Genomic DNA, 21,535 nt, shown 5'->3' with positions numbered 1-21,535 from the left:
TAGAGCTTTAGTGTTCTCACCATAACAAGAACAAATTAGTAATTATGTGAGGTAAAGGATATCTTAACTAACTAATCTTATTGTGGTAAACATTTCACAATATATATGTTTATCAAATCATCACATTGTACACCTTAAACTTACACAATGTTATATGTCAATTATATCTCAATAAACTGGAAAAATTATAGTTTTAACTGTAGTTATCTAATTCCATGCTTTTCAATCTTTTTCACATAATAGCATATGTAGAAAATGATGTTTATATGGTATACTTGGGTAAACAGATGAGCCTGTTCTTTCAGATCATCCTAGAGAGAAGGGGGAAGGCCTGGGAGATAGGAGGAGAGGAGGGAAACTGATTTTCTATTTTTCAACACCAGCCTCTGATCACAGACAGAAAGCATTGTTATTCACAGATATAAGACAAGAACTTCAGCTGCCTAATTTCATAATTACAAATGCTTCCATTTATTTATTTTACCATATTTCTCATTCCTACAGTCTTCAGATATGTGTAGTAGATTTTCTACTGAAAATATACCATTTTAAAATGCATATCTATGATTTGGTATAATATTTAATAGTAATGGGTTTCACAGAAAAAAATGACTTCCCTTTTTATTAGCTTTAGATTAGCAACACGTATCCATAACCACTCTTCTCTTTAAATTCTCTTTCCATCTGCACTTGGCTGCCAGAACCCTCAACCCTGACTGAAACTACCAATTATCTCTCGCACCTAGACTGTTGGATGATGATGGGGAAATACCACATTGTTGCCATTAAACACCAGGTTGGACACCTGCCAAATTAAGTACTCAACAGTGCCTGAAACAGTTATTTCACTCCAACAACTTCTCTCTTAGCAGAGAGCTTTGCTCTTGCTACACAGAAAATTAGCAGTTTTTACGCAAAACTCTTATCTTTGCATCACAAATTCTAAAGTCTACTTGGATTTGTATTTTCTCTGCTCTTTTCTTTTTCCTGTAACAGAGGAAGTTATGCTCCAGCTTCTGTCCAACACTCATCTCACTCTCTTGATCAGGATCCCCCTCTTCCTGCCTTTTCAGGGGTATTGTATCCCTCCTTTTCTGGCTCTCTGCTGGCTCATTAATTCCCATCAGCATTTAAACATGTTCAAGTCTGCACCAGTCTCAAAGAAAAAAACGAACAAACATCTATCTAGCTTCATTTCTCACTCCTCCTGCCTTTACTTTCTTCTTCCTTATGCAGTCTTTATTAAATAAGTTGCCTCCATATACACTGCCCCTCTTTCGTCATACTCCATATTCTTCTTAAATGTGTTTTCTGCTTCCTATCCTTCCACTGACACTCATTTTGCTGTGGCTTTATACTTTAAATATAGTTGTCATTCTTTAATCATCACCTTGCTTAATGTTTTGCCACATTTGTTTGAGAATTTTTTAGATATGCTCTCTTCCTGTGACTTTCATAACAATATACACACTTTAGCTGTATTCTTTGTACATTTCTGGTTGTTCTTTCTCATTTGGTTTATGTCACCATCTGCTTTAGTGGCTTCCGGTGATACCTAGGATACATTTTAAACTCTGTAGTCTGGCACCGGCCTCTCCAGCTTCATCCCTTGACATTCTGTCTCTCCTACTCTACATTTTAGATATGTTACATTTTTCTTTTTCAGTTTCTAAAATGTATTCTGCTTTTTTTTTAGCCTCCAAAACTTCATGCATATTGTTTCTCCAGTCTGGAATATTCTTCCCTGCCCACTTTATAGCCCAAATCATCCCTTGCTTGTCTAACTTAAGTGTTAGTTTACATGTATTTTCCCTCTGAAGTGCTTCTATGACTCTAAATTAGATTAGATTTCCTTATCTTGTCCTGTGGCATCCTGGCCTTTCAGTAAGACACTCATTAAATTTTATTGCATTATGTGTTTAGAGGTCCTTCTTTTCTACAGGTTGTAGAGATCCTATTTTGTTTAGTTCACTATTATATCTCCATAGGTAAAAGAATAAAAATTACACATTTTTTGTACTGATTCTTGCTCGTTTACATTCAACGGACATCATCATTCCTTCATTAGTAACAGTATTTGAAATTATCAAGCCAGTGAATTTTTAAGTTGAGTTAAAGTGTTCCTACAGGATACTGGTTTAAAACAATACATTGCACAAAAACTAGATAGCTCTTTGACATTTTTCTCCATGTATGCTGTAGGGCTTTGGAGGGCAGGGACTTCTCCTGTTTCTCTAGCACTGCACAGGTTTTTGAATGAAATAAATTGAACTTAAGTTAAATAGGACAGAGAAATGTATTGATTATGGAAGTTATTTAAAATAGCTGCTCTTTAGATCTTAACTGAGAAAGTTCTAGTCTCTGACATTAACTAGCTGTATGACTAAGACAAACTCCTCATTGTTTTGGCATCAATTTCCTTATTTATAAAATTTTGATTCTACAGTGTAGGTAAATAAGCACTGAAAGCTATAATCAAGAAAAATACTTACTAATTATATTCTACCTTTTCAAAAGCATATAGTCTCTGAACCGTGGTTTTACAAATGCATAATTTTGAAGATATTTATCTGTGAATTCCACAGAATTAAGTAAATATTATTCATTTATGCAAATTGGAAAGTTTTCCCTGCATTTTTTTTATAGTGTAGTTGAATCACACTAGTATTTTAAGTTATTTTAATTTTTGTTTTCAATTAAAGGCCAGAAAACGTGAAAGATCTATTACAAAGGAAAATAAAATATTACTGAATTTATCTCACTTTACATTTTAAAAGAGCCTTAATTGTAAATTTGGAACACTTGTGATGGCGATACAAAAATACTTTAAATATTCGCCTTCCGAATTTACTGATTTAATAAAACTTTGTATATTTTTCTTGCTACACTGTAACATTATCTCATTAAAATAAAAGATGAACTGTATTTATGTAAAAGTCAAGTTATGTATTCTCCCTTTTATATTTATTTGGTTTCTAGATTGTTGGTGGCAAAGTTTCTTTTTAAATTAAGGTATGGAGTGTCCTTTGAATTAATAGTAGACATTGGGAAGAAGAGAAACACAGTGCGTATCAGTCATCTCTGGCAGCGATGACTCCTGCCAGCAGTTCCCATCGTTTCATCCCTAAAATCAGCATAAAATGGACCCTAACATTGCTAGGTCAGATCTGGTATCTGGAAAGTAATCCTCAGGGAACAGAAAATTCAGTCTTGGTGCATAAATTTGTAGAATCCGATTATTATTATTTTTTTCAGAGCCCTTTTGTTTCTTCCTTTGCAGTACTTGTGGAAAGTTGACCTGACAACATAGGCAGTAGCTAAGTTGATCTATTTCAAAATATGGATGCACATGATTATAATAAAGTTCTGAGTGCTGAAGTGTAAAATTTATTTAATTAAAAGAAAAGAAATAGGACGTTTTCCAGTAAATGATTAAACCAATAGATGCTGTTTTCCTGTATTCACTTGTGCGTACTCTGTGGAAGAAAACGGATGATACAGAAAAAAACACTGTAGTTGGGGGTGAGAGAAGTGAGGTAGCAACGTACTTAGGTAAATGCTGCAAACAATGGGGGCAGACTGTGAGGGCTAGACAACAACGTAAATGTCCTGCTTTTAAGATGCAGTTGGAAGAACACACATTTTCTTACTGTGTCACACACACAGTAACTATAAAATTGAGGTTGTTGAAAAGGGATATTTTAAATGTTCACATTGAAACTCTTTAACTCCATTAGTTATAAGAAAGGACTATTCTATGTTTCTGCATGATGGTTTATATGGCCATTAGTTATTGTATTAATTTATCAAGATAATACCTTTGATTAATATTTCTTGAAAATTCCATCACACACTTTTGTTTTATGAGATTCAAAACTTAATAACTACCATTTTGGTAAAAGTGCCACATAAAGACACACACACACACACACATATATTTTTCCAACATAATCTTCCACAGGACATTAATGGCTGAGTATTTGTAGATGATCTGTATTTGTAATACATGTCACATTCACTTTAGAAATGTGTACATATTGTTTTACGTGAGGGAAAAATCATTTAATATTACTGTCATAAATTTGTAATGCATTATTATTATATAAGATGTTTTAAATAATTTCTTATTTAGATTCATTTATATAGAAACTTTTTATTCCTTAATAAATAAAAAGGTTAATTGTAGAAAGCATGCTTTCTTTTCTAAGTTAAAATATTTGAAAAAAATTCTTTTGAACTTAAGTAACACAGCAAGAGGAGCCAGCTCATGCTAAAAATGTTGCTAAGTAACAATTGAGTTTTTGCATTAAAAACTTGAAATTATACATCCTTAGACTATATTTTTAAAAAAAGCTATATGCAATAGTGGAAATAATGGAATAGAGGTATAATTTTTTAGTGACTGGGTACATAAAGTGATATCTTTGATCCACCAAATCTTTTTTACTTGGAGTGGAATCTAAATCCTCCCATATTGGTGATACTTGTTACTTATATTATCTTGGGCTTTCAAAGGCTTTTTCAGAAGTAATATTATCTATTGTACATTACCTTTTTAAAGCATGTTTACAGTTTTCAGAAGTTTGTTTTTGACAGAATTAAAAAATAAGTATGTGACCAAAATATTTATTAGTGATATGATAATTAAAAGGACTTCTTTTTATTATGTTAAGTAGAAGAGAGATGTTGTGAGAAATAATGAAAATGAAAAACCAGTGTGAATATTTATAAAACATTGATTTGTATATATAAGTAACTAGATATAACATATTAGAAAAATTTCTCTGAAGTGCCCTGCAAATATCAATTGTATTTTAACTAAGCTTGCTCCATTATAATTACCAACTTATCCATTATTTTTAAAAGTGCTTTACAGAGTTGCAGACATGGGATTTCAAAACTGAACTTTGATGTACACCTGAAACTAATATAATATTATATGTCAACTATACTTCAATAAAAAAAAAGTTGGAAAAAACTGAACTTTGATATAAAGCAAAAATTATTATGATTTTCATAAATTTTTATTTAGAATTTTAAATGGAAATTTAAGGTGATGTATTTTGGTCTAGTCTCTAAGGGCTTTAATATATTTGAGTACCTATTTACCACATTTATATTTTTCTTTTCAATTAAAATAAATATGTAAAGTATAGTTGAATCTGAAAATTTATATTTCAAAATCTTAAAATCTCAAGTATATAAATAAAAAAGTGAGCTGCTAAAAGAAATAATGATTTTTAATAATCTGTTTTTTCATTTGTTCCTGTTCCGAAGGTCATTAAAACCCTTAAAAGTTCAAAATATTTAATTTTGACCTCATCAACTATAAATGTTTAAAGAAAAATTTAATAATTATGAAAAAAGTAGCTCTGACAATTTTAAGAGTATTTTAACAAGACCGTTGCTTTAAATGTGTTCGTTTGCCTCTGTTTAATGCCATGTGTCAATTATTTACAGATCCAGTGGTATTGTGGAAATTCCCAGAGGACTTTGGAGATCAGGTTGGAACCACATAATTTTTAAAAAACATTTAAAATTGGAGTATTATGATTATTCCTACTGTTACTGCTACTACTGCTACTACATATGAATTGCTATAATTATTTTCTCTTGATCAACTGTGAGGAAAAAAAGCCGTGTGTGCAGAATATATATGGGAAGAATCTTTTAAAGTAACCAAGTGGTTGGGTGATGAAGAAGCTCTTATATTGAAACTAAGGGGAACTGAATGTTTACAGTTTCAGCATATTTTTACACTCAATTCTATGGAATATATATTTGGAAACATTTAAAAATTTCCTCATCAAAAAAACTTGACAATGCTAAACGTTGATACCCTCTGATTATTTCTGTCTACTTAGAAGTCAGTAGTAACTGCTGTAAATAAGTGATCAATTTTCTCCTTGTTAAAGTACTATCTGAATCATTTACATATATAAGTTGAATTGACAATATTTTCTTATTTTTAAGTAATTCTAACTATAGCTTTATTTTCTTAAAAGAAAATGGGAGACTTCAGGATCAATTTATTCCATTTGTATTTTATATTGTAGTCTTCTGTAGTGCCTTAAGTATTTAGTGTGAACAAAATGATGAATTATTTTGATATGATGTATTTAAATAGAAAAATCTTTAAAAATTTATATTACAAATTTATCATTTTGAAGTGAATTTTGTAATATATGGCTAACAATACAAATTTAAATTTTGATAGAAATAACTACTTTTTCTGAAAATTGAATGAACAGGTTCCTTTTTTTTGTCTGCAAAGAAATGGGATAAAATAGCCGTGTCACTGTTAAAATCATAAAATTTTAATACTACAAGTTTAACCATAATTTAAGTTCACAGATGTGATTCTCATAATTTACAAAAATGAAAGCTGATAAAAGTATTCATTTAAAGCAATTCATACTGAAATAAGTATACAGATATATGATTTCTATATATGTGGAAGAATAATTTTCCTCTTGTGAAAATCAATATATAAGACTAGGAAATTACACTGAAAAAGTCAGTTAAGTGGGCATGTTAAATATTAATTAGAGCTAGTGCAATCCTTGACTGTTGTTTCACGTAAAAAGAAAGTATGCACTATGAATTTGTTTTTAGCTCTTTAGAGAAAGAATAGATTTATGTCTTAAGTGCGTAAAAGAAGTCCCTACAGTGAAGACATGATTTGGGAATACGAAGCTTAGTTGGGTTTGTTCCCAAGTAATGTATGGTTAGGTTAGAGCCTTACTGACTCATTTTACCATTCTGAAATACTCTTCTCTTGATCTTCTCAATTCTCTCTTGTCTGCTGACGGAAGAACAAACCTCCTGTCCAGGATTGCTTTTTTGTTTTTGTAATTTTTACCTCTTAAACGCTGTCTGAGAATTCGTAGGGGACCTGAAGGTTCCTGACTTTGAGTTCACATAAGGCTGATAGTGTGCTTGTCAAGTTCAGCTACAGTAAAATTTTTAGTGAGACTAGCTATTGCTGTTCCTCTTTGTGACTGATAAACTGGTGATTGGAATTTTTTAGTTGGGGCTGAATTGTTGTTTTGTTTCTCAAATTCATGAGGTGAATGGAACATTAATAAGCCCTCACATACTTAGTAAAATACAAAAGCAATTAACCATGTAATGGTGGGGATGAACATTCATAACCCACAGCCAGGATTCCAGTTCACAGCAGTTGTTACAGACTTTTTGAAGGTTAGAGCTGGAAGGAGCTTTAGATAACATTTTGTCTATTTCACTTTATATCTAAAGAAACCAAACTTTATATGGGAATCTACCCTAGGGCCTTGAAGAATGGTTTTTCTATATGCTTATTGGTGAATGTTTTGAATACTACAGATGACACAAGTACTCTGTGTATATTTCTCATCCTTCTTACCTTTTACTACTTTCCTATACTGTCTGCTTCTTCCTAACCAGCCTTTTCACTGGGTGACTGCTACAGTAATAATTCTTAAGAAGCTCTTTATTTAGCTCTTACCATGTACTGGACACTATACTAGGTGCTTTCTGTGCATAATTCATTTTATCTGCAAATCCTTCCAGCACTGCTAGGTGATGGTATCATCTTTGAAACTTAAGTGAGGCTTAAGTAAGAAACTTGCCTGAGATCACACTGCTTATAAGAGGCGTAGCTAAGATTTGAGGGCAAGTTTGTCTAACTCAAAAGCATGTACTATAACAATTAAGCTCTATTGTTCTTTCTGCTTGGAATGCTGACCCAAACCCTACTCATTTATTTTAGCTCTTTTTAAAAAAGTTTATCATGGCTTTTTTTCTAAATATGTTTATAATTTGAAAGCAGTGTGTTATTTAATGCAGAGAAATAATATCAATTCATTACCCCTTTGGTTCTGCTACATGGAGTTGTTGGTCTGTCACACGCATTGGCTTATTATATACTTCTCTGAGTGTGTTTTCCTTCTTTTGGCAATAGAAGAACCAATGCGACAACCCAAATTACATTTCAGGAGCTGTAATTATATATATTTTTTTGGCACAGTGGATAATTTTGTATAGGGGAGTAGGAGATGAAAGTATAAATGTATATGGGGCTGGGTTTTGGCAAAAATTAAAGGCCTTGCTAAAGAATTAGACCTTAAAATGAACTTGTGGAGTGTATGATTTAACAAAATATGTTAGGAAGGTTAATCTGGAAGAGATTTCAGTATGAATTGGTTGTGGGAGAAACTGGAGGCAAGGATATTAGTTGGCTATTATAGTAGTTCAGCCGAAGAGTAAGGTGATCTGAAAGAGTTGATTACATTAGGAATGAAAAAGAAGATGATTGTAAGGGCGGGGTGGGGGGCCGGAAAGATTGCATGCATGCAAAGGTGTTTTGGGGTGGATAGGATGGAGAAGAGTAATGAAGAGAGGATGAGTTTGATTTTTGTCACTTCAAGAAACGTTGAATTCTTTTCTGTGCAAGTGATGGGAGGGACTTTGGGGATTTGAGAAGAGTGGAGAATGTTTGCAACTTCAGGAAATACAGAGGTGTGAATGAGTTTGAGGATTACCAAACAAATTTAGTTGATGCCACACTTAGGTTTTGCAAATACACTGAGGGCTGTGGCTGAGAAGATTAATGCACAACAAATCTTCCATCCATGTACTACTATTTGCCATACCTCCTCTTACATTTGTGAGAGGTTCACTGCTTCTGTAAAAAATGAGTACTTTTGTTTCTTTTTGCTGCTATCAAGCTAATCTCTCCATTGCCCGTATTTCCCTGTTGTTCACATTTATACTTCATGGCTTGAGGCCATTTTTCAGAATACTTAATTTTTTTCTCCTACTCTCTGCTTGTTATTTTCATGGTTCACTTTTCTGTAGCCTTACTGCTTGCAAGTACTGTTGACCTCTTAGGGTCATAGTTTGTGTTTTTTGAGTGAGAGGAGTCAGTGTTGGTGAGATAAATACATTTTTAGAGAGGGGTCAGAAATAATGCTGGAATCAAACAGATTTGTGTGTGAATCTTAGCTCTGTATTTACAGATTGTGTGAAGTGTTGCTTTGGGCAAGGGACTTAATCTCTCTTGATTCCTCCTTTGCAAGATGGGGCTGATTTTACTGATCTGACAAAATTATGATACGAATGAAATGATCTAAAGTCTGTAAAGCACTCAGCATAGGCCTGGCACGTAGAAAACACTCCATAAATGTGAACCACTCGTTTTATTAGGATAGTGCAAGGCCATGCATGTTTATTAATGATGAGGACTAGATAAAACTGCTTTATGTGGAGTATAGTTTTTATAGTTGAATAACAAGTTTGAGAATTATACTGCTTTATAGACTTTCAGGAAGATTTATAATTTAATAGCATAAGAGGTACTAACGTGAAAATTCTGTTCTAATGTTTGCTTTCTGACTTTCTTAATTTGTTTCTGCACCATTAGTTGATAACTACAGTGGATTTATGCTGTTTAATTGACAAAACTTTGTTGCAGCTTTTAGTTAGCTATTTTTGATGAAAATCTTACGCTGTGTTTAGAGTTTCCTTTTTTCAGGAGGGCTCCCAATCTTTTAGTAATGGCCAAGAAGACATCAGACATTGTGAAGACTATTTGCTCAGTTTTTAGGTAGGAATAATAAGATTATGAAGAGGTGCCTCCAGGTCGCACTTCTAACCCTTCAGTCTCTCAGTTCTTTTCCTATTTTCACACTGACTACAGGCCTTTCATACTTCTGGGCCATTTCATATGCCTCAGATGCCCTTTTCCCATTTTTCTGATGTACTTCCTCCATAATGCAATTGAATTGTTTTATCTGCTGTGATATAATGAGGCATTTCTCTTTTTGTGTTCCATACTCATGTTTGTATTACTGTGCCTGCTGCAGTCTCTGACACGGAATAGTTGTTCTTGTGTCTTATTTCAATGAACATTCCCGCTTAAGCTTCTTTCCCAAGCCAGGGTCTTTATATATTTCTTTTGACTTATCTTTCCCCCACTCAACTGCTGTAACCAATCTGTCGTCAAATCCTATTGTTTGTGCCTCTTTTATGTCTTGTAAATCTATCTGTGTCTCTTTGTTTCTAGAGTCCTTTGCTTAATTCACATCCTCCTAACTCTTCACGTTTATTTTTGTCCCTATTTAATTTATTCTCCAGGGTGTAACTAGAATGATCTAAAAGACAATGGAAGGATCTCTCTAAAAGACAAATACTGCTACTGATATCCCTACTGTCACTGGTTCCTTACAATGTGCTAGGCAGTCTTCTAAGTACTTTACCTGAATTAGCCCATTTAATCCTCATAAAACCCCTATGAGCTAAGGGACTACTGTAATTCCGATTTTACAGATGAAGAAATAGAATTGCAGAGTACTTAATTTACATGGCGGAAGTCCTCAACCAGTAGGTAGAGCCGTTCTTCCGAGCCAGGCAGTGTGACTCCAGAGCCCCCAGTCCTAAAGACTTGCTTAAACTCAGGACTCCCCACAGATGCTTTCAAGATAAAGTCAACCTTCTTAATATTATCAAGTCCCTTGTTTAAAGTCCCTTGTTTACGTTTGAGCCTCATATTTCTGTATCTCCGTTTCCTTTCTCTATTAAAAAAAATGGTCTGTACGTCCTAATAAACCTTGGTTTCTCTTATGTACCATTCATATACATGCTCTCTCTGATCATAGGAGTCTTTCTGTCTGAAATGCTAGCCTCCTGTGTGCACTCCGCTTTGCCTACCTTTCTTTCTCTTGGCTTAGAGCTCATTTCCTCTAAGAAGCCATTTTATGTCACAGGTCCAGATTGTGTCTCCTGGCATTCCCCCGCCATTTTACGTTTCCCACGTTATGGCACTTATTAGATCTGTCATCTCTTCACTTTATGTTTACCTCATTAGATTAAATGTCCCTGAGACTAGTTTTAAAGAATAATTTTTAAAAGAAGATATAATCCTGAATTTAATACAAATATAAGATTTTATTTTTGTTGAAGTTTCTTTTTAACTCAATTGATGAAGGTACCAGTAAAATGTTACAGCCTATTCAAAAGAGAGTTGAAAGTATAGCAATTTTATATAGATAAATCAGAAATGCTGTGATAAATTTACAAATAGATGTAAAAGTGGCTTTTTTTACATGGGGAGTGAGGGAGGAGTGAAATCAGTTGTCCCTCCATCAGACATGTCTGTGGACAAATATCATTCGCATTGCTATCATTTATCCACAATTTACAGAGTTGTAAAATAGCTTAAAGACAATGAAAGGCACAGAGCCCTAGAAGAGTGTGTTAGGCAATGGCTTGTTTTCCATTGAAGACAACTAGTAATCTTTTGGTCCATTTCAGTCTTTCACCATTTTTCCCTGTAGTCTTTCTCTCCCTCTTGCAAGCATAGTAATATCAAAGAAAGATTATTCTAGAGAACAAAATAAGACACATCCTGTTTGGTTTGGCCTGATTGTTTACGTTGGTGCAGCAAGAGTGTTAATTTAGCCTATAAGCCTCCATGAATCTACTTTACATATCTAGAGCCATACAGTGTAGTACAATTACGACATCTGCAAAATTAACTTCATTCTGGAACTTTTCATAAGGAATTTCAGATTGGACTTTTAAAGCCTTTGTTATTTGCTATCCCAAAGCTAGGAAACCAAGTCCCAGAAAATATCTTTCCCATATTTTACATGTACTGCCTATAACTTTGGTAAATTCTTCTCTTCTCAAGGTCCACAAAATTTGCTAAGATTCCTAATCTATGGGGAAGGGAGCTTCTTTAACACCTGTAAGGCTGGACCTTGTCAGCCAGGCATCAGGCTGCTTTTCCTGGGAGAACTTTGTAGGCTTCATAAGTATAGCTAACCTTTGTTCCTTTAAAGTCCCTTGATGTGGCTGATTAAAGAAACATCTTTCTCAAATATGACACTTTAAGTAAGAACTTGGTTGTCTAATGTTTTTCCAGTTATATTCTGTTAAAATGAGACAGATTTTTATTGAACTTATGCAAATAACAATATTGCCATGAAAAGTAAAGGGACTTTTCTGAATTCGGGGAGGGAGGGAATCATTGAGAATCAGATATAATCTAAAAATTATATTTCAGTTTACAGAAGCAGAGTTTACTAAATTGTTGTGGGTTACAGACAGCTTAGGAAGAGGAGAAAGGGCTTCATTATATGTCCAGAAAATAGAACATTAAAATAGCATCAACAATATTTCAAACAATAAAATTTCTCTCATTAGTTTATTCAATAAAATGCAATTAATTATTGTTCTGCTAGATCTCGGCTTAACAGTTTTGGGAAACTTTCTGCTTCTTGACTAAAAGAGTCTTGGCAATCCTGACTTAGTCTACTGGAATGGCCTGAAAGTTGTCTAAGTGATGTCAGTTTAAAGGCCTGTACTCAAGAGTCTGTTCTTTGAAGTGTCAGTAGTTTGAAATACCTGATGCAACCCCTTTTTGCAAGGCTCTGAGACTGACCTACTTTGTGGAAAACAAAAACTCTACCCTGTAGCTTTTATAGCAGAGTCTTCAGGCAAGTGTCAGAAACAAAACTAAACTCTCTGTAGATGACAGAGACTTAATGGCTATTGTTAATTTATTAGTGATAATTTTCAAATGTGAAAGATCTGGTGACGGTTCGTAATAAAAATAAAGTACGGAAAAGGAAATTTGGTTGTTTCTGATGTATGCAAAATGAAGGGAATAAAGCCATTCAAAAAAGTTTTAGACAAAATGGCTCTAAGAACAATGAGTAAGCCTATTTTTTAAGGAGTCAGAGTTATATCTGATTTATAAAAATGGGTGAACAAAATTTGTGTAGAGGAAAAATTTTGAGATATAACATACAAAAATCCTGAGACACATAATATAGCAAGAATATACCAAGAATATCAAATAAAGACATTTAGTGTATCTGGAGTGGGGCCTTTGTTGTTAGTGCCCTCGAGTGGCTTTTGACTCCTAATGACCCTGTGGGCAGCAGAGTGGATCCCTGCCCAGTCTTTTTATGCCATCCTCTCACCTTCTGGTGCTCTGTCAGGCAATGCTCCACTGCTGTTCACAGGGTTTTCATGGCCAAGTTTTAGAAATGGGTGGCCATGTGCTTCTTCCTAGTCTGTCTTAGTCTGGAAGCTCTTCTGAAACCTGTCCACCATGGGTGACCCTGCTGGTATTTGAAATCCGGGTGGCAGAGCTCTCAGCATCACAGCACAGCCACACACAGTCCCCACAGGGTGAAAACTGACAGACAGGTGGTGTGGTTCCCTGACCAGAACGCGAACCCAGGCTGCAGTGGGTCTTAACTCACTCATTAAGACCTAGTGGGTCATAACCACTAGGCCATCAGGACTGGCATAGTAGGGCCTAGACAAATGTATTTTTATAAAACCTCATGGGTAAGTCTGATGTATGTACTGATATGAGAACCACTGGCCTAGAAGATGCCAGGGATTTAAAATAAAGAAGTAAGGTTATGACTAAATAAACGTTTTAAATTATAACTAGCAGTTTTATATTAATGTTGCCTGCTCTCATCAGGCAAAGCACTACCAGGACTTGGATCCAAGTTTGGGAAAACTCCGACTTTTTTCATAAGAGTTTGGTCATTGTTTTCCTGGAGAGTAAAACATATTATGGATAGCAAGGGCATTGGCATACCTCTAGGAATGTCCCATAAAGCATGTGATTTCTGAAATATTCATATCATAAAATTTACATATACAGGTTTAACCTAGAGCAGGCTGACCTCTCTTCTGATTTGCCAGCTTTTTGCATGCAACTCTTATAATAACATATCGAACAAACCAAATTATTTCTAGCATCTCATTTTACAAGAGAACACATCTCTGTGATTTTCAGTGATCCTCTAGGAAATCTCTGAGATAGTTTTGGTTATAAAACATATCCTGGAAGTTTTTGCTTTTTTTCTGTATTTGGAGGCTGAGTTTGGAAAGGCAAAATTGGAAAAGTTGTTAGAAGATGTGGATGTTTGATTAAGATGGGATCCATAGGTGCGGAAGAAGCAACACTTGGTTATGTGTTTAATCAGAATGACAATAAAATATTTAAAAATAAATATAGACAGTAACACAATTGAATAGTTTTTGTCATAAATGAGGAACTTTTGTGCTTTTTTCCTCCCTTAAGTAATAAAAGACACAGAATTCTGTTAAGACACAAAATTTTGCCTCTCTAACAAGCACACAGAGGTAAGAATAACCTTTCATATTGTAGACAAAAGCATGAATCAGTAATCCACAGAAGCAAGCCCATCAAGATTGAGTGAACTTGAACAATTTTCAAGCTTCTTTTCAGAGTCAGGTATTATAAAATAAGACAAATAAAGTCACATTTTAAGTTTTATTCCATTGTGCTCTCTCATAGTCGAGAACAGACTGACACTTTAAGACATATATCAGAGATCTGCAAGGTCAAACTAATTTCATCATCATCATCACCATCATATTTATGTTATTTGTGTTAACATGCAATGCATCCATGATTATCATCAAATGAATTCATTTATCTTTTTTTTTTGTAATCTATGCAGAAATAGAAGTATAATGATGTACACCTGAAATTTATACACTATTATAAACCAATGTTACTGCAATAAACAAAAAATTAAAAAAAATAAAAAAATAAGAAACAGCTAACTAAAAAGAAAAATGAATTCATCTTTAAAAAATGTATCTGTTTTAATTTCTAATACAATAAATTTCAATAGTATTACATAAACAGTAGCTCTTCACCATCCTCAATAAGTCTCAAGAAGATAGAGGTAAAAAAAAAAAAAAAATAAGCCCATGAGGCTGGCCCGGTGGTGCAGCAGTTAAGTGCGTGCGCGCACTCCGCTTCGGCGGCCCGGGATTCGCAGGTTCGGATCCCAGGCGTGCACCGACGCACCGCTTGTCAAGCCATGCTGTGGCGGCATCCCGTGTAAAGTAGAGGAAGATGGGCATGGATGTTAGCCCAGGGCCAATCTTCCTCAGCAAAAAAAAAAAAAAAAGGGAGGAGTGGCATTGGATGTTAGCTCAGGGGCTGATCTTCCTTGCACACACACAAAAAAAACCCCAAGAATCACTGTTTTAGGATAAAACTATTCTTTGAAAGCAAAAGCATATACACAATTGTATTTATCTGACACTATCGTTCCTAGCGAGGTCTTATCCACTAATATTTAATTATAATTTTTAAACTACGTAACTAACTTCTGTTTCACAGAAAAAGGAAAAAAAAAAAAAACCCTGAGGGATAGATAACTGAGAACTTGGTCATGCATAAGCATTTTAACAGACTACCAGACCTCATGAATACCCGTAATCATAATACAGCTTTCTAAAGCCACGCACATCCCATTTCATCTTTGTGAAGTGGGGGAAATGAACATGTTCATTAGCATGACCCAAAGGTATAGCCTTTATAAAGCATACAGGAATAAGAAGTATATAGACTTAAATTATGCTTAATAATCAATGTTTTAGTATTCTGTCTTAGAAATTAGGTATCCAATGATTATACATTAGTTAATTCAATTTAGTGTCAGCTCAATATTTCGGTTACCTAAAGATTTGGGAAATTATGTTTAAGTGGATGTATTACAAAATATAATTACTGTTGAAATAAAGTTTAGCAGAAAAATGATTCAATTTAGTTGAATAAAAATTTACATTTTTTATAGCCTTAAACATTATGTCATGTTAGCTTATATGTTCAGTAAACCTGTATAAGTTTAGGAAAAACAAACTCAAGTAGAATAAATGTATGCTTGTATTATACTTAACATTGATAAATCAGAGAAAACACAGCTATATTTATTAAGCCAAAATGATAAAACTAGGTGAGTTTGCCAAAGATTTACCTTAATTATGTGAATTTGAATTTTCTAAGAATTTTTTTTGAAATCTAGCCCATTTGAAGTATTAGAAGTTCAATTTCCTTATTTTGTAAGATGTTTAGGAATATGCAATTTATGTACATTTCTCTCTATAAGTCAATCAGAACAGAGCTCCTTTAATTTATTTAAAAAACTTTTTTTAAAGAGTTTATTTTTTAGAGCAGTTTAAAATTCACAGCAAAATTGAGAGGAATATACAGAGATTTCCTATATACCCCCAACCCTACACATGAAGAGCCTCCCTCTTTATCAGCATCACTTACGAGAATGATGCATTCTTTACCAAGGATGAACCTACACTGGCACGTCATAATGACCCAAAGTCTCTAGTTTACCTTAGGGTTCACTTTTGGTGTTGTACATTCTCTGGGTTTGGACAAATGTATAATGACATGTATCCATCATTATAGTATCATACAGATGTTTCCATTGCCCTAAAAATTCTTTGTGCTCTGTCTGTTCATCCCTGCCTGCCATCCTCACCCCTAGCAACTACTCATCTTTTTATTGTCTCTATATTTTTGCCTTTTCCAGAAGGTCGTATAGTTGGAATCATATAGTATGTAGCCTTTTCAGATTGGCTTCTTTCACTTAGTAATGTGCATTTAAGGTTCCTCCATGTCTTTTCATAGCTTGATAACTCAGTTCTTTTTAGTGCAATATTCCATTGTCTGGATGTACCATAGTTCATTTATCCATTCACCTACTGAAGGACATCTTGGTTGCCTCCAAGTTTTGGCAGTTATGAATAGAGCTGTTGTAAACATCCGTGTGCAGGAGTTTCTTTAATTTATTAGACTTTACAATCTAGTTTATTGATGCTTTCCAGAGATAGGGAACCATTTCACACTAAGTCAGTAAGAACAAAGGCCTTTCTGAGTTGTAGACATATAAACTCACAGACACTGAAAATTTTGGTGATATTTTTAGATACGCTATATACAGTGAACAGATAATATATATGTAGGAAGTTGAAAGATACATTGTTAGGAGTAATGCTGTGTTTCGCAAGACCTTTTTAGTTATGTTTTTGGTTGTTACTCTAATGATATTAGAGGTGAAAAATTTTGCCAAATATTGAACAAATGAACTTAACCTAGGCTATTAGCATGTAGCTAAAATTGTCTTAAAATTATTCATAGAATACTTTTTTGGAAGTTGCTGGTGTGGCAACATAAAGCTATAAACAAAAAGGCATATGATCCTTGCTTTTCAGGAGTCTTATTAGGAGAAAGAAGATTGAACTGGGATTCAAAAGTGAACTATAGTTCTGTCTCTACTTCTACCTTGAGTGTATGACTTTAAGGAGATCATTTTTTCTCTCTGAATTGCAGTTTTCTCCTCTGTAAATGGAAGATGCAGGAGCAAATGGCTCCATATTGGTTTTACAGTATTTGCTTCTACATGTAATTCCAACAGAAGGCCAGGTGTAGTAAGTGCCATGAAAGTTACTAATAATGTAATGTAGAAGTTCTGGGAAGGAAGACATCACAAATTTAAACAAGCTAAGAGATAAGTGGTTAGTGCAAGGAAGAGGAGGTAGTAAGTTTATACTAATTTTCCTGGTGGTGGCAATATTTCGTGTACTTTTGGTAGCTTCTAAGATTAAAAGGCTTGAGGAAGGAAGACCAAATATATATAGAATAACAAGAAGCTACTTTAAAAGGAAAGATTGAAGATACTAGAAGTTGATAATTTATATAACAAGAATGAGCAGAGATGGCAAGATGACAGATATTACTTGAGTACCTACTATGCATTATTTTTTCTCATATTAGATGAATAAAGATAAATATAAAAAATTCCCAGCTCAGAAGGGCCTCATAGTCCAGTAAGGGAAATGAAATGAAATTAACCATAATATAATACTGTATGTGCTGTACTACTAACGTACAGACTGTAATCGTGGTTGGGATGAGATTGCATGAGGACTGTGAGTGGAAGGTTTAGTTAGTTTTGGACGGCAGTGGGAAGGTGTGCTTCCCTCTTTAAGCTGGGCAGAAAGAAGGAGGAACAGATGGCAGGGGCTTGGCTAATAAAAGATAATATTCTGGGAAAACTCAGTTTCAGGGATGTTGAAAGTACCTTTGTTTCCTATATCTTCTTGATTGTTATTCTTACACTGACATGACTTGAGAAAAAGTGAGTAATGAGATGTGAGAGAGCAAAGTGTGTCCTACACATTCTGCATAGGTCCTGTCTGCATTATTGTCTCTTGCTTCCCCATGAATTATTGTTATTTGGTACATTTGGAACAATGACAGTTGAACTGGTGTCCTGGAAGGGTGTGAATCTTCATTGATTATTTCTGGCGTTGAGGGTTATCAGAGACCAGCGTTGAGGTTACCACTGAGGACAAAGTGGTTTACAGGTCTCTCATCTAGCATTAGAAAGAGATTTAGGAAGAAAATGTACGTGTAGTTGCATGCTTTGATTGCATTCTGAGATTCCTGTGGAGATGCTAGTGGTTAGGAGGAGTGCATGGAAGGTGATTCTTAAGCCTTATTCCTCGACCACTGAGTATTTTTCGTAAGTTGGTCCTCTTTTAGGGTGAGAGTGGAGGACACTACCATATATAGTTAGGGGAACTGAGTATGACACCTTATTGTAGTGAAAAGACAGGATGATGAAATTATTTCGTGATGTGAAATTAAAGGAGAGTGATACCTAGAGAACTTTAGAATTTTATTTCTTCCATTAAATAGAAGACTTACATATTTTTTGGGTAGTATAGATTAGAGTTTGAATTCTGTCAGTTATATGCTTTGTTCCATCAAACAAGTATCCTGTGGGGGCTGTCCCAGGTGTGTAGTGGTTAAGTTAGCACCCTCCACTTCGGCGGCCCAGGGTTCGCGGGTTCGGATCCTGGGCATGGACCTATGCACCGCTCATCAGAACATGCTGTGGTAGAGTCCCATATACAAAAAATGGAGGAAGATTGTCACAGATGTTAGCTCAGGGCCACTCTTCCTCAAGCAAAAAGAGGAAGATTGGCAACAGATGTTAGCTCAGGGACACTCTTCTTCACCGGGGAAAACAAACAAATATCCTCTGTGATGAATGACATTTAATGGTTACTTCACAGGATTCATGGTAGGAATGAAAGTCTGTATGAAGCACCGGGGTAGGCGTTCAACAAGTGAGAGAGTGTGGTCAGATTTGCTTCAGACCCTGTCCCTGTCATTTCCCTGGTCCCATTCCTTTTTTTGTGGCATTTTTGTTTTTACTGCCCATTTCCATTCTTCTTTTTTTTGTGGTCCAGTTCTAGTTATTCTTCAACCTTAGCTTGAAAATTAATCCTTCTTTGAGGGCTTCCCTGACCTCCAAGGTAGCCTGTCTATACTTCCATAGTCTCTCAGGTATACCTCAGTAATCTGCGGTTATATTAGTTACATTTCCTTTTTTTTTTTAATGTCTCTATCTGCCCTACTCTGTATGTGTGAAGGAAAAGGGGCAGAATCTTCTCATTTTTCAGTCCCCACATCTAGCACAGTGGTTGGTACGTAGTAAGATCTGAATAAATGTGTTTTTAATGACTAGATGAATGATCAAAGAAAATTGAATAAATTCATGATAGGTTATCTTAACCTTCTTGGAAAAATAGGAGCAAAATAATCTGCTAAGAGGAATGGATGTAAGAGTGATGTGGAATATTAAATTTAGAAAGATTTGAAATTGGTGTTATGACAAGTATAATAGGGATTCATCAAAATATGAATTAACAGATGTGGCTTAGCAGAGGAATTAAGCAACATGAAGATTTAGTGGGTCCGTGATTGTTCATGATAAGTACCTGACTTTTGTGTTCCTTCTCTCTCTCACCCATTTTTATAGAAGGTTAAAAAAATTAAAATTTAGTATATATCGACAGCCTAGTATGTGCTCCCATGCTAGATGATCAAATGCGTTTAGAAATGCTTTTAGAAAAGTGCACATTACTTAAAATTCCATTAATTAGGCAAATCTTGGTAGAAATTATCTGGAAACAGTTTGAATTACAATTCTGAGTGAATAGTAGTAAGAAACTATGTATTATACAATAATAGAAGAACATTTTAAATCTTACCCTTCAGCTGTATCTTTATAGGTCTTTTATAATACAGGTAGCCAGCTAGTTAGCTGATTCCAAAACAAATATACTGTATACAGTTTTCTTTTCAAGTTCAACTGTGTCTCATGGTTGGTTTGCATGGTTTAGAAGGAATGCCTGTTCCTTATTTAAGAAAACTTTTTACACATCCATCATTTCAAAAAATGTTTCCGTGTTTAATGATTTTAAAAGGGATTTGGTCAAAATGATTAAATTCTTCCGTGATTTGACATTGAGGTGGGTTGATAGGTGGACGTTTTATAATTTTGCGTCTTGCATCAGTCATGAAGATCTAAATTATTTGGAAATAATTTGTTAAATCTTAATACTTTAAAAATAAATATGTAAATGATTGTGGATATTTAAAAAACTGAATTTTTTTTGCTTGTTTGGACTTGATTCTGTCATTTTTAACCGCAATTCGATCACATCAGACACAGAAAAAAAAATGATTTAATTGCCTTCTATACCAACTATTGTTTTCCAAATGGGAAGAATGTAGTGTCTTGAACCAATTTTTATGGGTGATGATTAATTTTTATTTCATTACCCCATGAGCATATACCTTATATATGAACAATTATTTCTAAGACAAATTGATTTCTTAATTTTTAATAAAATAAAATTTTGTAAAGAGAGGTGATAGTATGAGAATTATAATTGTATCATGACTGTGTACTTTGTTTCATATTCTAAACATTTTATCAGTGATCTATCTTAAAAACCCTATAATATCAATTATTTCTTATCAGTTTGCTTTGTAGATGCGTATAGTGTTATCTTTTTGTATATTCTTGTGTCTAAAAAAGAAGAATCAGAATAAAGCATTGTAAGTGGCAGACATGTGGGAAAGTGCTTAAAATTAAATCTAAAATCATGATCATAGTTATATCTTTCTCTCTGTCCATCTTTCTTTAGATAGATGAGATTTGTTTCTTTTGTAGATGCAGTGTTAGAGAGCTCCAAGCAAAATGGGATCACATTTTTATTTTACCTGCATGCCTATCTTATATTTTCTAATGTTAAAATTTAAAAATTTTATTGCAAACAGGCAAAGTAATTTGGAAAAACAGTGATATTTTAGAAATTTTGCTTTATAGGTTGGACTGTGCAATCTAGCAAACTCCTATTGAAAAGAATATTTTTGCATACATTTTAGATGATAAAATTCGAAAGCCTCGGAGAAGAATGACCTTATTTTTCTGCTAAAGGGTGAACAGGTTAATGAGCTCTTAGAGGTGAGGTTTTTATATTTATTTTTATGGCAGTGAAATTATTATATTCTAACTATACAAATGATTCAGACCAATCCTGGAAGGTCTGGCATTACTCAGCAACCTACAGAAGTTAAATAATAACAGATGATGCAGATTGAAAGAGATAAATGTGGTTTCACAAAAACTCACTCTTTATTGAGCAGTAAACCTTTGTCAAAAGTAAATTTGGAATTTAGTTCTATAAAAGGTTCTGAATCTTTGAGAGAAACAGAGTTAAAAAATAATTTTTTGAGGGTGAAGTAACATAGGCCGACAGATCAGAAGCAATTCTCCTGAAGTCAGGAGAAAAAATTTTTTTAAATATAATACAGGGGCATGAAAGT

At 34.1% G+C, this 21,535-nt stretch overlaps 1 protein-coding gene across 5 annotated transcripts in view; it reads left to right on the top strand.

Annotated features, from left to right (window-relative positions):
* The window catches only part of DENND1B (DENN domain containing 1B), a 251,133-nt gene that overhangs the window by 58,986 nt on the left and 170,612 nt on the right, over positions 1-21,535 (top strand). For 4 of the 5 annotated variants that reach the window (XM_058533738.1, XM_058533739.1, XM_058533737.1 and 1 more), the window contains exon 3: positions 5,461-5,504. The exons of the other annotated variant lie outside the window; for it this stretch is intronic. In XM_058533738.1, the coding sequence (XP_058389721.1) occupies positions 5,461-5,504 (44 nt within the window). The remainder of the gene's footprint in view (positions 1-5,460; positions 5,505-21,535) is intronic. 5 annotated transcript variants of the gene reach the window in all.

The sequence above is a fragment of the Diceros bicornis genome, chromosome 38 (assembly GCF_020826845.1).
Source record: "Diceros bicornis minor isolate mBicDic1 chromosome 38, mDicBic1.mat.cur, whole genome shotgun sequence".
Taxonomy (NCBI): domain Eukaryota; kingdom Metazoa; phylum Chordata; class Mammalia; order Perissodactyla; family Rhinocerotidae; genus Diceros; species Diceros bicornis.
Note: the sequence above shows the minus strand (reverse complement) of the source record. Positions and strands in the feature narration are given on the sequence as shown.